The sequence below is a fragment of the Varanus komodoensis genome, unplaced genomic scaffold (genome assembly GCF_004798865.1).
Source record: "Varanus komodoensis strain SLA01 unplaced genomic scaffold, ASM479886v1 scaffold40, whole genome shotgun sequence".
Taxonomy (NCBI): Eukaryota; Metazoa; Chordata; class Lepidosauria; order Squamata; family Varanidae; genus Varanus; species Varanus komodoensis.
In genome coordinates this window covers 3,468,272-3,481,094 of record NW_025335942.1, presented here as the reverse complement: position 1 = coordinate 3,481,094, position 12,823 = coordinate 3,468,272, and the positions used below count along the sequence as shown (strand labels likewise).

At 42.7% G+C, this 12,823-nt stretch overlaps 1 protein-coding gene across 10 annotated transcripts in view; it reads left to right on the top strand.

The window, feature by feature from the left end:
- SLC12A7 (solute carrier family 12 member 7) overlaps window positions 1–12,823 on the top strand; it is a 100,785-nt gene that overhangs the window by 12,942 nt on the left and 75,020 nt on the right. Inside the window, exon 1 of one of the 10 annotated variants that reach the window (XM_044442980.1) lies at window positions 2,033–3,156. The exons of 8 other annotated variants lie outside the window; for them this stretch is intronic. In XM_044442980.1, the coding sequence (XP_044298915.1) occupies window positions 3,087–3,156 (70 nt within the window). In that variant the 5' untranslated portion in view covers window positions 2,033–3,086. Of the gene's footprint in view, window positions 1–2,032; window positions 3,157–11,737; window positions 12,084–12,823 lie in introns of those variants that run through there. One more of the 10 variants, XM_044442982.1, reaches the window with a different exon arrangement.

Here is a 12,823-nt window from a genome sequence, read left to right as displayed (position 1 = left end):
ATGTTGCAGTTGCCACCCTTGGTGTTATAATGATAAGGGATGTAAATTTAGCCAACCTCTCACAGTTTATGTTATTAAGATAACAGGAAATCCTTGTTCTTTCAGCTTCTATTAATAGGTTCTTAGAGTTGCTCCCACATTTTTGGCCAATTTTACTGTGCCAATTTTCATGTTAATTTCATAGTTGCCTTTGGTTTGAGTCAGATGTTTATCTCTTGCATGGCTTGACATTTTGGCCTTGTTCTGTTCAAAAATAATAATTTTCTCTCCATGATTCATGGTGTAGATACTCAGCCTCTTAGGTATTATATGCATCCAGGGAAATGAGCTTTGGACGTCAGCAAGCCTTCATCAATTTGTTAGTCTTTAAGAAGCCACAAAACTTGTTTGTTTTTGTGTGATAAACTTATGGATCGATTCCTCTGGAATGCTTTTATCGTGATATCCCCGGTAAGAGTCAGGGTGCAATATTAGCTTTTAATGAGTGAACCTTAAACCCCTGGAATTGATTAAAACCATCCTTGTTTAGCCTGGCTTCTCCAAGCCATCAACTTGTCCAAATCTTGTTGTGTTCTGATAATGATGCATTGTTTCCGTAACTTGTTTTGGCCTGTTTAAAATAAGTGGTATATAAACATTTGGATGGGGTGTATCTGAGTTACAGAGTTGTTGAGATTCCTGGTTCTGAGGTTGGAGGCTGCTCAGACTCTGCCCTCCTTCATTCACCGCTGCAGTGAATCTCCAAAGTCAGGAAGAGAGAGGGAAAGAGACCAAGATCTGACCTATCCTGATGCCGCTCCAGGCTCCTTCTGAAATGTTTCAGATGGATGGCCAAAAAAAAAAACCTGACTAGGAAAACGTTTAGGGCAGATAACTTAAGAATGCCCCCATCCTTCCCCCTACTCTGCATGCAACAGCCAGAGCTTGGGTGCTTCCAAGCATCGCAATAGGATTGTGCCCTAAAATACACAATAAATACATAAGTGATGGGAAAGTGTCCTATAATGTATTTTTGAAGTTGAGTTAATGTCATGAAATTGATTATTGACTTTTTGATGTTTAATTATGTCTACTCCCAGCACTGACTCTCACATTAAGACCACATTTTTTATTGCCCTAGATAAGAAACGTTTGTTAGCAATCTGCTAAAAATATGAGAAATGAGTTTCGTTTTCCTGCAGAAATAATGGAAGCTTGGAATTTTTAGACTTCTATGAAGCCTATCAGATACCTGCATAACCAGATCATTCAGGTGTGTCAAAAATTTTGAGTCCTCCTGTTCTGTTGAGTTGGATTACTCATCCCACTTCTATCCAATTACTCTTTTTTTCCTTGAACCTTAAAAAATTCTAACATGCAAAGTGTTTCACAATCATTATCTTGTTTTACCCTGCAGCAATCTTGAGATTGCTGCAAATATTATTTGCATTTTAGAGATTCAGAACAGAGTCTGAGATTGCAACTTGCTTAAATTATACTAATTCAAATTTAGCACAATAACTTTTTCACTATCAAAGAACAGTTCCACCCTGTTGTAGTTGTTAGTTGTGAAGTTGCGTCCAACCCATCGCGACCCCATGGACAACATTCCTCCAGGCCCTCCTGTCCTCCACCATCTCCCAGAGTCCACCGAAGCTCACACCAACTGCTTCAGTGACTCCATCTAGCCACCTCATCCTCTGCCATCCCCTTCTTTTGCCATCTATTGTTCCCAGCATCAGGCTCTTCTCCAAGGAGTCCTTCCTTCTCATTAGGTGGCCAAAGTATTTGAGCTTCATCTTCAGGATCTGGCCTTCTCAAGAGCAGTCAGGGTTGATCTCCTCTAGGACTGACTGGTTTGATTGCCTTGCGGTCCAAGGGACTCGCAGGAGTCTCCTCCAGCACCACAATTCAAAGCCCTCAGTCCTTTGGCGCTCAGCCTTCCTTATGGTCCAACTTTCACAGCCATACATTGCAACTGGGAAAACCATAGCCTTGACTATATGCACTTTTGTTGGCAGGGTGATGTCTCTGCTTTTTAGTATGCTGTCTAGATTTGCCATAGCCTTCCTCCCCAGGAGCAAGCGTCTTTTAATTTCTTGGCTGCAGTCCCCATCTGTGGTGATCTTGGAGCCCAGGAAAATAAAGTTCTACCCTGTTACAAATCTAAATCCCAAATGTTGATTAAACCTGATTAGAAGTTTAAGAAGGACAGATAAAATAATATAGCCATTACTTTTACGCTCTTCTTCTGAAGTTTCTAGAATTACCTTCTGGCTATAGTTGAGATGGAATTTCAGAATTAGATTATATGAATTCTGGTCTTTACCAGAAAGGTAGTTCTTGTGTTCTTGAGAGAATTTCTCTTATTTTCTCCTGTCTGTGCTCCTATGCCTTTAACCAATACGTTGCATGTAAAAATTCATCCAATACAACTTTTCCCAACATGCCAATGGGGAGGCAAGGAAAAGCTAAACAAATACTGCTGGATATCTGGTTCTCTTATAGCTGTTAGGTGCATAACATATGAACATAAATAACATGTGTACAGTAAATAAAACTACCAAACCTGAAAACTAGCCAGCAATAAACCTGTTTTTGAGCAGTGGAAGAAATTAATTCTGGGGAGCTTATGACCTTTATTCTGACAAAGGCATCTAGAAATAACTTGTTCACAACAAAGATAATTGCATAATGACCTCATGTACAAAGGATTCAGAAATACCCACTGAGTCATATTACCTGGCATCACTTCTTTTGGATGGGGTAATAATGGACATCAGATGTACTGTTAAACACAATTTATTTCATTTTCTTGGGTAGGAAAAGTTGTTTGTGTGTGTTAGGAACCCAGCGGTGGAGTCTGGCTTTGTATCATGTAGAAGCTCAAAGGTTTGATAGAAGCACCGGCTTCATTAATGCCTTTCTTGATGATGGGGATTTTACTGGCACTGACCAGTACAAATAGGATGCGGAGGAAGAGATTGGTGGAAGGAGGTAGAATGCAACGCATACTTGTGGCCCAAGACCTTTTTGGTACCTGAGTTGGATGGAAATGGCGCCTGCTGTTGGCACTAATATTGCACGAACAAAGTAACTGATGCTTTATGTCCCTTAATGGTACCTTAAGTCCACCACCCGATGTTCTGATCTGTGGCGGGACTTGCCCTGATAAAGGTGAGGCTTCTATTTCATGTAAAATCTGCTTTACTCTTTTACTCTGAATCTGTATTGCTGCAAAAAACCTAAAACACGAGGGATATTTCAAAGCAGGCCTGCGCAGCTTTTGTACGACTGAAGTGGGGTTAGGGAACCATTAGGGGGTTAGGGAATTGTTTTAGCCCCCTCCCCAGGACCCACCCACAGGCTGTATTTAATAATAATAATAATAATAATAATAATAATAATAATAATAATAATTTATTGTATTTATAGATTTTAATATATATAGCCGAGATGGTACCAGTTTTTAAATTATTAATTGTATCTTTTTATGAATTTTGTGAGCTGCCCCAAGGCTTTGTTGCGATGGGGGCAGCATAGAAATGTTTTAAATAAATAAATAAATTTCCTCTGCAAGTGTGGATGTATAAATAATAAGAACGGTCAGAAGGGCTTTTCTTTTTTTATTCAGATCGATACTTGCTTCACATGTTCTTTCACGGGCAATATTTTAGAAAGCAGAAGTGCTCACCCAGCAGGTCCGATGTATTTCAAGCTTTTATTCTTCGCTGTTAAACTGGCGTCGATGGCTTGTGGCGGGGCACCCCCCCCGTCCGGTTCGACTGAGAAAATTCCCAAGTTTCTCCCGGCAGATGTGGAGCCACCGCTCCCCACCAGCCAGAAGCATGCTCGCGCTCCTAGTCCCTGCCCCGACAGGGCTTGGATGGGCCTCTCCTGGCCCCCTGTTGAACGGATTACCGGCATGAATTACGGAGCCCCATTCTTCACAAATGTCTTGCCACGATGTCAACCGGAAGTGGGAGAGAGCCACGTGTTGCTTTCCCCTGTACTAAGCTAAACAGAGCTCACCAACCATGTGTCCAGAATCCAACAAGTTCTGCTTTTTGCAGTCCTGGGCCAAAGCAGGAGGCCCTTAACGAATGACCAGCTCCATGCATGATTTACAAACTGCTTTTGGCTTGATGGATTATAAATTGTGGCGCTCTCGATCCATCTTGGTCTGATACTTTGCCACGCTGTAAAAGTTGTGCAGACAAAGAGGTGTGTGCTTTTTTTGTGATCGAAGGAGGAGAACCTGAGCCAACAGGGAAAGGATGGTGACCCAAACAGTAATTGTAGGTTGAAAGATGAGGATCCACAAAAGTGGGGACGTAAGAACTGTCAGAAAGGAGGTCCCCTTCTCCCAGCGTTCCTTACCATGGTGACCAAGCAGGGTGTGAGTGCGATTGCACACACCACCTTGTGTTTCCCAGTGTTGTCTGATATTGGAGGTAGCCCACAGCTGTTGCAACTCGTAGTCAAGTTGATGGTCCTCACTACATTGTGTGACATTGAGTTACTACCATGTGGAACAGTTAACCTCCATCTCTCCAAATCTCCCACCATTTGGCTTCATGGGAATTCCCTAAGTACTATGAGAGAGTTTTCCTTCCCACCTACTTTCTGCACCCCATGCATAATTTTATACACTTCTTTCGTGTGTCTCCCCTGCACGTCACCATTTTTCTGAGCCTGAATTTCTCAAGCGATGAGCATTTCGAGTCATCCAATGTTCTGTTTGCACACGACCAAGCAAAGGTGGGTCGTCTTTACAGAGAGTCTGGAAGCTCCAGCGCGCAAAGTTCAGCCCTGCCGTATTGCACCAATTCTTAGATTAGCGCTCTCTTATTACTAAGCCCAGTTTCAAGGAGTTGATAGTCACCTTCAAAGCCTTACATGGCTTGGGAGGCAGACGCCCAAAGTATCATTTCCTTCTTGCTTATGCGCTAAGATATTTTCCAGAAATCATCAGTGAAAGCTACACATTATGTAGCCACAAGGTACCATTCCAGCATTGAAATGCCCCTCCAAAAGAAAGCAGATGGGTAGCAACTTTTAGTTTTTGGCTCCGAACTGAAACCTTTCTTTTAGCCTAAGCATTTTAATCTATTAATAGTTTTGTAGTTGACCATGTAGTGTATTTTAAGATGTCATTGTTTGGTCTGGTTTTGTTTGGATAGTTGGCCAATGAGTAATTGTTGTTTTTAATTCACCTTGTAATTGTATAATTTTACATTGGGTTTGTTTGTTTATGCTAATAATGTATTTTATTTATTTATTTATTTTCCGATTTATACCCTGCCTTTTTCCTACAAAGGGCTCAAGGCAGTTTACATCATTCTCCTCCATCTTCTCCCCACAACGACACCCCTGTGAGGTAGGCTGGGCTGAGAGTCTGACTGGCCCAAGGCACCCAGTTGGCTCCATGGCTGAGCGGGGACTCGAACCCGGATCGCCTGAGTCCCAGTCCCACGTTCTTAACCACTACGCCACACTGGCTATATGCCACTCTGGGGTTCCTTGCAGCTAAAGGTCTGCTTATACATTTTAGAAATTAAAATAACATATTAAGTAGAAAGGTATTTTTATTAAGTATAACAGCAAGAACGCTGTGAATAGACAAGAAGGCGATGAGAAGACATCGTTGTAGGAGGAAAACACAGGAGAGAGTGATGAAAGAAGCTGGAAAGGGTGGAAGTGTGAAAGAAGGAGGAGAAAGAGTGATAGGAGACGAATGAAGCACTGGAAGCAGGAGAGAATGTAAAGGGTTTTCCACTTGGGGTGCTGAGCAGCTCGTTCTGCCCCAAATGGGGAAGCTAAAGCACAATTTTATGAAAGTTCAGACAAAAGGACTTTCGACTCCCAACATGCCTCATCCAGCCTAGAACTGTGCCTTGGTTACAACAGAAACACAGAATAGTAGAGTTGGAAGGGGCCAAGAAGGCCATGGGGTCCAGCCCCCTGCTCAGTGAAGGACTCCAAGTTCAACCATCCCTCTCTGATGGCTGTCCAGTCGCATCTTGAATGCCTTCCATGTGAAAGAGGCCACAACCTCCCTTTGTAACTGGTTCCATTGTGCTGTTACCCTAATAGGCAGCTCTTCCTGATGTTCAGCCGGAACCTGGCTTCCTGTCACTTGAGCCTGTTATTCCATGTCCTGCGCTCTAGGATGATGGACAGGAGATCTGGGCCCTCCTCTGTGTGACAACCTTTCAGTACTTTCCGAACCTGTGGGTGCTTCTGAGACGGAGGATTCCTAGCGCAAGCAATGCAGCCCTTGCATCTCTCCCCCTTAACACATATCCTGTGGAAACACGGGAGCACAGTCATCAAAGGCAATCCTGTTTGGATTCCCCCCGGACGTCAGTCTCCCCTGGCAGAGCACTGTCTCTCCGCTGAACCCCTGAGCTCCCGATCAGAAGGAGTTGCAGTGGTGGCTTGCTTTTGCTGCCTGCCTGGGAAAATCAAACACTGGGATTGGGATTGCCTTTTGGAACAGCAGGGAACCCATAAAAAAGGGGGCAGTGCATGGAGTTGAACTTGCAGGGTCACAAATTACGCCATCCCCACATTAAGGAAGTTCTGTGCTGCTACAGACTTTAATTACAAGCATGGCTTCATGCGATCATGCTTGAGGAATGCTTTGGCAGTCCAGAATATTGTGAAACCTTCCCCTTCCTGCCCCAAAGAGAGCTTTCTGCCGTAGTAGCCGCCATAAGGTCCAGTCTTTTATGTAACTGTTTGATAGCTGGCTGTCGATGTGACGCGTGCGGATTAGGTTTCAGAACTAGATGCTATTTGCAGACAGCATATCTAATAATGTAATCTCGGCGATCACAGGCAAACCTCTGTACGTTGGCAATATTGCTTGACCATATATGAACAATATGCCGCTTAGATAGCAGATGGAAAAATAAAATCCCAGCTTACGTACTGGTTGTGCCGTCTGGGATGGCGACTTGGATTCCCTCTCCGTTGCCTCGCTGGAAGGCTTCCTGCATCATTTGCTGGGTACTGTTGCATCCGTGTTTAAATCGAGTGTGTTTTAGGGCAGGGCTAGGCAAACTCGAGGCTTGTGCCATTTTTGTGTGTTCATTTGGCTTATTTTTACTGGAATGGCATCATTCTGCTGTGAACTGCACAAATGGATTGTACACACAAACCTCCAGTTTGAATTCCAGCATTTTCTCTGCTCGAAATTGTAACCTTCATGTCACTTCTCAGACCGGAGAGTGAAAGACAGGGTAAAGTTAAGTTGTTGCTGTTATGGTTTTTGTTCCTTGTAAGCCGTCCAGAGACTTTTTTTTTTTTTTTTTTTAGTAATGGATGGCATAGAAAAACTTTAAATCAATAAAAATAAATAATAAATAAACAGCCCTGGGATGGGAGAACAAATGGTTTGAATAAATTTATAAGGGAAAAATGAGTTTAAAAATTGGCTTGTCTTTTTCATTTTACTTCAACCATTAGGGTCAGGGTTACAAAGATACGGATTTTCAACCTTTTTCATTGTACACACCTGCCCCTTTGCAGGTGAAGAAGCCAAGAGGGAAGCGATCTCCAGAAGAAACCCAGGCGCTTCTGCCGCTCTGTAAGCCCAGCATGCTATTAAGCGGAATTGCCTGTGGTTAGTAGAGTTAAGATAGCTAAATGGATCATCAAATGCAGGAAATGGTCTTGTCTCAGTTCAAGCCATTTGTCATTATCCCCCAGTATTGGCAGTTCTAACTGGCAATAGTTCTGCAGAGGCCCTAAAACCTAACATCTTTTCATGGGAGATTCTGCACTTTGAATCTGGGACCTTTGCTCATGAAAATCCATGGATCTGGAGACACTTCCCATGAAAAATATTGCTATATGTTCTCTTTCTCTACTGTGCGATTTGAATCTACAATGCCGTATGCATCTGTGAAAAGTAGATAATAATTTGCTTTACGGGTGTAGGGTAGTCCATTATGCATGGTGAGACTAGTGTTAGTGTGCATATTTCCTTAATTGTCACCGTTTGCCCCTGCTAAAGAATACCAGAATCTATCTAAACATTATTACTTTAAAAACACACACAAACACTTTTGATTAACTTTTCTCCCAAAACAAGATGAACAACAGAACGAAACAGTTCAACTTTACCAGTGGATACAATTGTCTGCCTGAACAAGCATGGCCCCAGATATTTAGACCATTCAAAAGGAAGTTTTCAGACACCTGTAAAGTTTTCAGACATCTTTGTTTTCAGGCGTCCTCACATAAATTGTCCTTATGCAAGGATGATTTAGCATGGTAACAAAGATACGCCTGTAGAATAATTCTCCACTGCACTATTATGTAAAGACCTTTGTCCCATTTTCCATTAGAGCAAAGTCCTGCATTCAGTTTTCAGATTTTCTGTTGAGGTTCATGGGCATACTTTCATACTACTTCCATTCTACTTCCAATTCGGAAAAGCAGTAAAAATTTCTCACAAGGTGGTTATTTTTCTCGGGAATATAGACAGCAGCCGTTTTGTGTGCCGATCAGGGGTCAGCTTGAACATTTAGTTGTAAAAATGTGGTTTTAAATATGGCTTTAACTGTTGATGAGATTTTATGATGTCTTGTTGTTCTAATCAGTATTGTGTTTTATTGTATGATCTTTGGCTATTGGGTGGTACAGAAATATAAGGATGATTTGGAAGACCTCCCCCTCAAATTGCCCTGGTTTGCAGTGCTACCACATTGCACAGACCTTTCGATTTGCAAATTCCTCCATCAAGGGGGACAACCTTGTAGATATAATGCAGCTGAATTTCACTAGCATGAAACACTGCTGATACACTGATAAAATTCCTGTAGTGAAGATTAATATTGATACTTAGTGCTTCTCCCAGACCTGTTTTAGACCTTCCTGTGTCATCTACATTCACTTCACCCTATAATTTATAATTTTGTGGGACCAAAGTTGTCACATCTGTTGAAGATCTTTACCATTGTTCTTCAGAGCTAGTGGATGGATAAAGGACTTGGGCCTTTGCCCCAGGGATAAAAAAATGAATTGGAGCAATCGGGACCAGTTTGTTCTAGTGTTCGGTAACTGGTTGTGAAGTTGTTAAACATGTTTACCTGGAATTAGAAAAAAAAGTCAGGGGGCAGTGGTCCAACTAGATTTTCCAGTTGAGTTGTTTTGAATGTTCAGTGTTCAGTCTAATCTCATCTGTATTTCTAAGTGCTTGTACTGGAGTGTCCATGAAATGAAAGATTCGTATTGAGTATTAAATGAAGTAATTGTGTGTGTGTGTGTGTGTGTGTGAGGGAGGGAACAATAAATGCAGCATTTCAATTTTCTAAAATGATTTTAATAAAATAATAAAAATAAAAATACTGTAAAACGATTGTAGTAAAATAATAAAATAAATACACTGGCTTGTATTGATTGGAAGAGCTCTTTCCATTTATGGGAAAGCAGTGGGATCCAGCGCAGGAAGGTGGTTGCTGATTCCAACTTAGACCCCTATAATGTCTCAGAAGGAAAGAGGGGCAGTGGAATTGCAAAAACCTCCTTCCCATCCTGCATGATCAGAAATCTGCTGCTCTGGATTCCAACTCATGATGTTCATTTGGACTTGAGGAAGTGAGCGGTTTGCTTCTCCAGTGAAAAGGTACGCTGACCACATTGCAGGAAACGTAGCTCTGGATTGAAACAAACATTCTGCTGAGAATGAAAATCAGGCAGCGAGTGCCCACGTGATCTTAAGGACACAGGTGCGCTCTAGCCTTAATCTCACTCCTCACCGTGGTGCCGGCCAGCATTCACCACATGTCTGCAGACACTTCCCCGCCACGCTTGCATTCTCTCTCGGTAACCGTCTGGAGCTTGGAAACAGCCTTGCATTTCCTGCAGGTGGAAGTTTTTACCAAGATTTTGGGGGAAATGTTGGCAGGGAAGCTGTTTTTGTTCCTACTGTTACATTACATTTTATGCCACCTTTTTTCTTCAGGGGAGGCAGCTTGCATAGTTCGATTTTTATTCTCAGAACAACAGCCCTGCGAAGTAGGTTAGCCTGAGAGTGAGCGACTTGGCCTGAAGTCACCCAGGGAGTTTCATGGCTAAGAGAGAAAAAAACGTGTTGTGAACAGTTCAATTAGCACTAATAATCATCATTGAGTGGGGAGATTTTTTTTGCGGGGGGGGGAATGAAGCAGGTGGGAAGGGTTAACCTAGAGGTGGAACCTCCTGCAAAATCGCTACCCTCCTGCAGTTAGGGGGAGAGATAGTGTGGTGTAGTGGTTAAGGGCGCAGGACTTGGGTGACCTGGGTTCTGATCTCCCCTGCCTGTGGGGTCAACTGGGTGGCTTTGGACAAGTCACAGACTCTCAGCCTGACCTCACAGGGTGGTGGTTTGTGGGAATAAGATGCAGAGCATGAGAGTGAGAATGATGGAAGCCACTTTGAGTTTGTAAGAAAAAAGAGCAGTATAAATCAAATAAATAAATCGGCTTAGAAAGGGTCTCACTTTGTTTGCTAGGGGCATTTTTTCTTGAGTCTATCTGCTGCCAGGGAGCAGGGCCGAAAAGCAAATGTGTGGACTGGTTGGGGAAACCTTCAGGTCTCTGGGGTGTCAGTTCTTCATCCAAGCCTTACACTTTCTAAGACTTAATAAAAATGCAGTCACTTTCAGGGTGCGATCCTGAGGAATTATTGTGAGTAACTAGCATGCTGTGGGCTCTACAAAGTCTTGGAATTTCTCTAATACGGATGGCTTCAGGATTGATAAATGAACAGTTGAGTAACCATCCATTATTTGTAACCATAATATGCGAGTCTTTGGGGTCCTTTCAGATGCTTCAGGTGAGTTACTGATTTTATTGCCCCTAAAAGTGGGTCATAAGTTAGCCCATCTCAAGGAAGATTTGAACCCCCCCCCCGTCGCAGTTGACTCCTCCCCAGCACCTGCCTTTTGAAGAGTCTGCCATCTCAAAACAAAAGTGTGACGTAAACCACCACGCTGTAAAGCAAAGGTCTTTCCCTCTTCCCAGCCCATTTCCCACTTGGTTAATGTGAGGTTTTGCAAACATTTTGCCCTCGAACCCTCTTGCAAACTTGCAGACCCAAAACACCATCCTGTGTCCACCTCCTGCTATTATAGCAGTAATTCCTCAGGGAGGCATTGCTCTTCCCACCCAGAGCCGTCTTTTTCTGACAGGTAACCAGAACCCTTTCACAGCTGGACTAGGGCACTAAACCCAACACTAGTGCTGGAAGAGCATTTCAAACTCTTTCTTTAAAACAGCCAGGCAGTGAAAACTGGAGGAGGGGGCTGACCCCTGAAAGAGAAGCAGCTTGGCTAGAGGATCGCCTGTGTACCCTTTGTTGTTCCCACGATTAACAGCAGTTTCGTTTCGGCTTTGTAGGGCTAAACCTCTGCTAGAAGCAATGTGCTTCTGGCTACATTTCCTCCAGAATATTCAGTACATCTCATTCAAGCTTCCAAGCATCCTGAACTGCCCATTCGCTCCTCCTCCTCCTCCTCCTCCTCCTCCTCCTCCTCGGGCAACCTAAACTAAAAACCATGTACTTGCTCTTTAATGCCCATGGATTTAGGATTAAATATTTCAGCTAAGTAAAATATTGGTTTATGAATAGCATGCCGTCCGCATAATCTGATGCTTGGGGCCTTTCCGTGCACAAGGAAAGCTTAGCTTTCTGATGGAAGTGGTTTCTTAAATGAGACAGCTGGGGGTGCAAACCTCAGTTGATTCTGGGTGTATTTTAATTTAAGGCTTTTTACCTGGTGGCTCTCGGCGAGAGAGCTGTAGGCCCTGCCCTTACCGGTGTGTGCAAGGGTTTAGCACTGGTGAACATCCCTCTCAGCTTAATCGGTTTGAGCGGAGCCCTGCGATACGGCACTGAAGCTTGGCTTCGTGTCACATGCATACTTTAAACTGCATGAGGCTTTGATGACTTGCTTCGGGATTAATCCACTACTATCGAGAGATAGGATTTAAGGTCCTGTACAAAACAAGAGGGCAACTGTCAGCTTTCTGCTGTTTCCCTTTTGGACATTTGAAGAGCTCAGCTGCTGACGATGAACGAGCGGGATTATGAGGAAGGTGGTCCCAGCACAGGTGAGTCTGATTTTTAATGAAGAAAAGAAGAGAGAAAGAAAAGGCAATCTTAAAGGAATTGCTGCTACTTCCTGCTTTAATGGGAAGCCAGTGGGAGTCAAAGCATCAGAGATTGATTTTTGCAGAGTTTTTAACCACATGGTATTATTTCATACATTTCAATCTATTCCGGTTTATTGGAACTTAGTGGCGATGTATTGTAAGTCGTGCATTTAATTTTGGTGATGCAGAATCAGAATCCGCTGTTACATAAGACAGATTAAGTGCTCTTCATTCTGCTCTTAGGTATAGTTTAGATAAAGTCTCTTGTAGATATTTAAACATATCAGATGGTTTTCGGTGTCTATTTTAAACAAATCAAAGCTTTCTACGAATGTACATCTGTGACAAGCTTTTATAGGTCTTTCAGAAAAACACATTGTAATATCCTTTAGAAATATTCTAGTGTCTGTTAGTATTACAAGTACTGAATAGATTAACGGTTTCAATATTTTTTTCTTTTTGTAACTTCTTTAAATTTGAAATTGTATAAGGTTGTTAAATGCAGAACATGTAATTCATATGGGGACATACATTAAGGAAAGCACTGGAATTCAAAGATAAGTCTGTCTAAACTTGCCTTGCTGAGCTCCTCACATGGAAGAAATGTGGGTTGCGATCTCTTTTGGGGTGATTCAAGGAAGCCACAAATAAGAACAGTGGTGGGACTTCTCTGGTGACTCAGAATTTTGTCTTGCGGC